The sequence below is a fragment of the Tupaia chinensis genome, unplaced genomic scaffold (genome assembly GCF_000334495.1).
Source record: "Tupaia chinensis unplaced genomic scaffold, TupChi_1.0 Scaffold132014_1, whole genome shotgun sequence".
NCBI classification, from domain to species: Eukaryota; Metazoa; Chordata; class Mammalia; order Scandentia; family Tupaiidae; genus Tupaia; species Tupaia belangeri.
The window spans coordinates 1-801 of record NW_006192298.1 but is presented as its reverse complement, the minus strand read 5'-3'; the positions used below and the strand labels follow the sequence as shown (position 1 = coordinate 801).

At 55.8% G+C, this 801-nt stretch overlaps 1 protein-coding gene across 1 annotated transcript; it reads left to right on the top strand.

Annotated features, from left to right (window-relative positions):
- Positions 1 to 158: 158 nt before the first annotated feature.
- On the top strand, positions 159 to 791 carry LOC102478822 (zinc transporter ZIP2-like; the record flags this gene model as incomplete). The annotated part of the gene is made up of 1 exon (XM_006160909.1): positions 159 to 791. A coding segment is annotated over one exon (633 nt), but the record flags the coding sequence as incomplete, so codon positions are not given.
- Positions 792 to 801: the final 10 nt, after the last annotated feature.

Here is an 801-nt window from a genome sequence, read left to right as displayed (position 1 = left end):
CTGGGCATGTCCACACCTACCCTTGCCTTCTTTTGCATATGTTTTTCCATGTTGTGTTACCACATTTCCCCATTCTTTCCAACCTCCCAACACCATGTCCACCCAATGCACTGTCCTTGCTTCCTTTCCCATCTCACAGCCCCTGTCTCTGTTGCCAGGTGGAGTATCCCTACGGAGAGCTCATCATCTCCCTGGGCTTCTTCCTTGTCTTCCTTTTGGAGTCACTGGCATTGCAGTGCTGTCCGGGAGCTGCTGGAGGATCAACAGTACAGGAGGAGGAAATGGGTGACGCGCATGTCCTTAAACTGCACAGCCATGGGCCTCTGCCCTCATCATCACGGGGTTCCCTCCGAGCCCTTGTGCTCTTACTCTCACTCTCCTTCCACTCAGTGTTCGAAGGTCTAGCTGTGGGGCTGCAGCCAACAGTAGCCATGACGGTGCAGCTCTGCCTTGCTGTCCTGGCTCATAAAGGGCTGGTGGTGTTCGGTGTAGGACTGCGGCTGGTGCAGATGGGCACTAGATCCGGATGGGTTGTGATCTCCATTCTGTCATTAGCGGTCATGTCCCCCCTGGGGTTAGGCCTAGGGATGGCTGTCGCTGGAGGGCACTCTGAAGTGGGGTGGGGCTTAGCCCAGGCAGTGCTGGAGGGTGTGGCAGCTGGCACCTTCCTCTATGTCACCTTCCTAGAAATTCTGCCCTGGGAGCTAGCTAGTCCTGAGTCCCCTCTAGCTAAGTGGGGGTGTGTAGCTGCTGGTTTTGCCTTCATGGCCTTCATTGCCTTGTGGGCCTGAAAGATTCCTG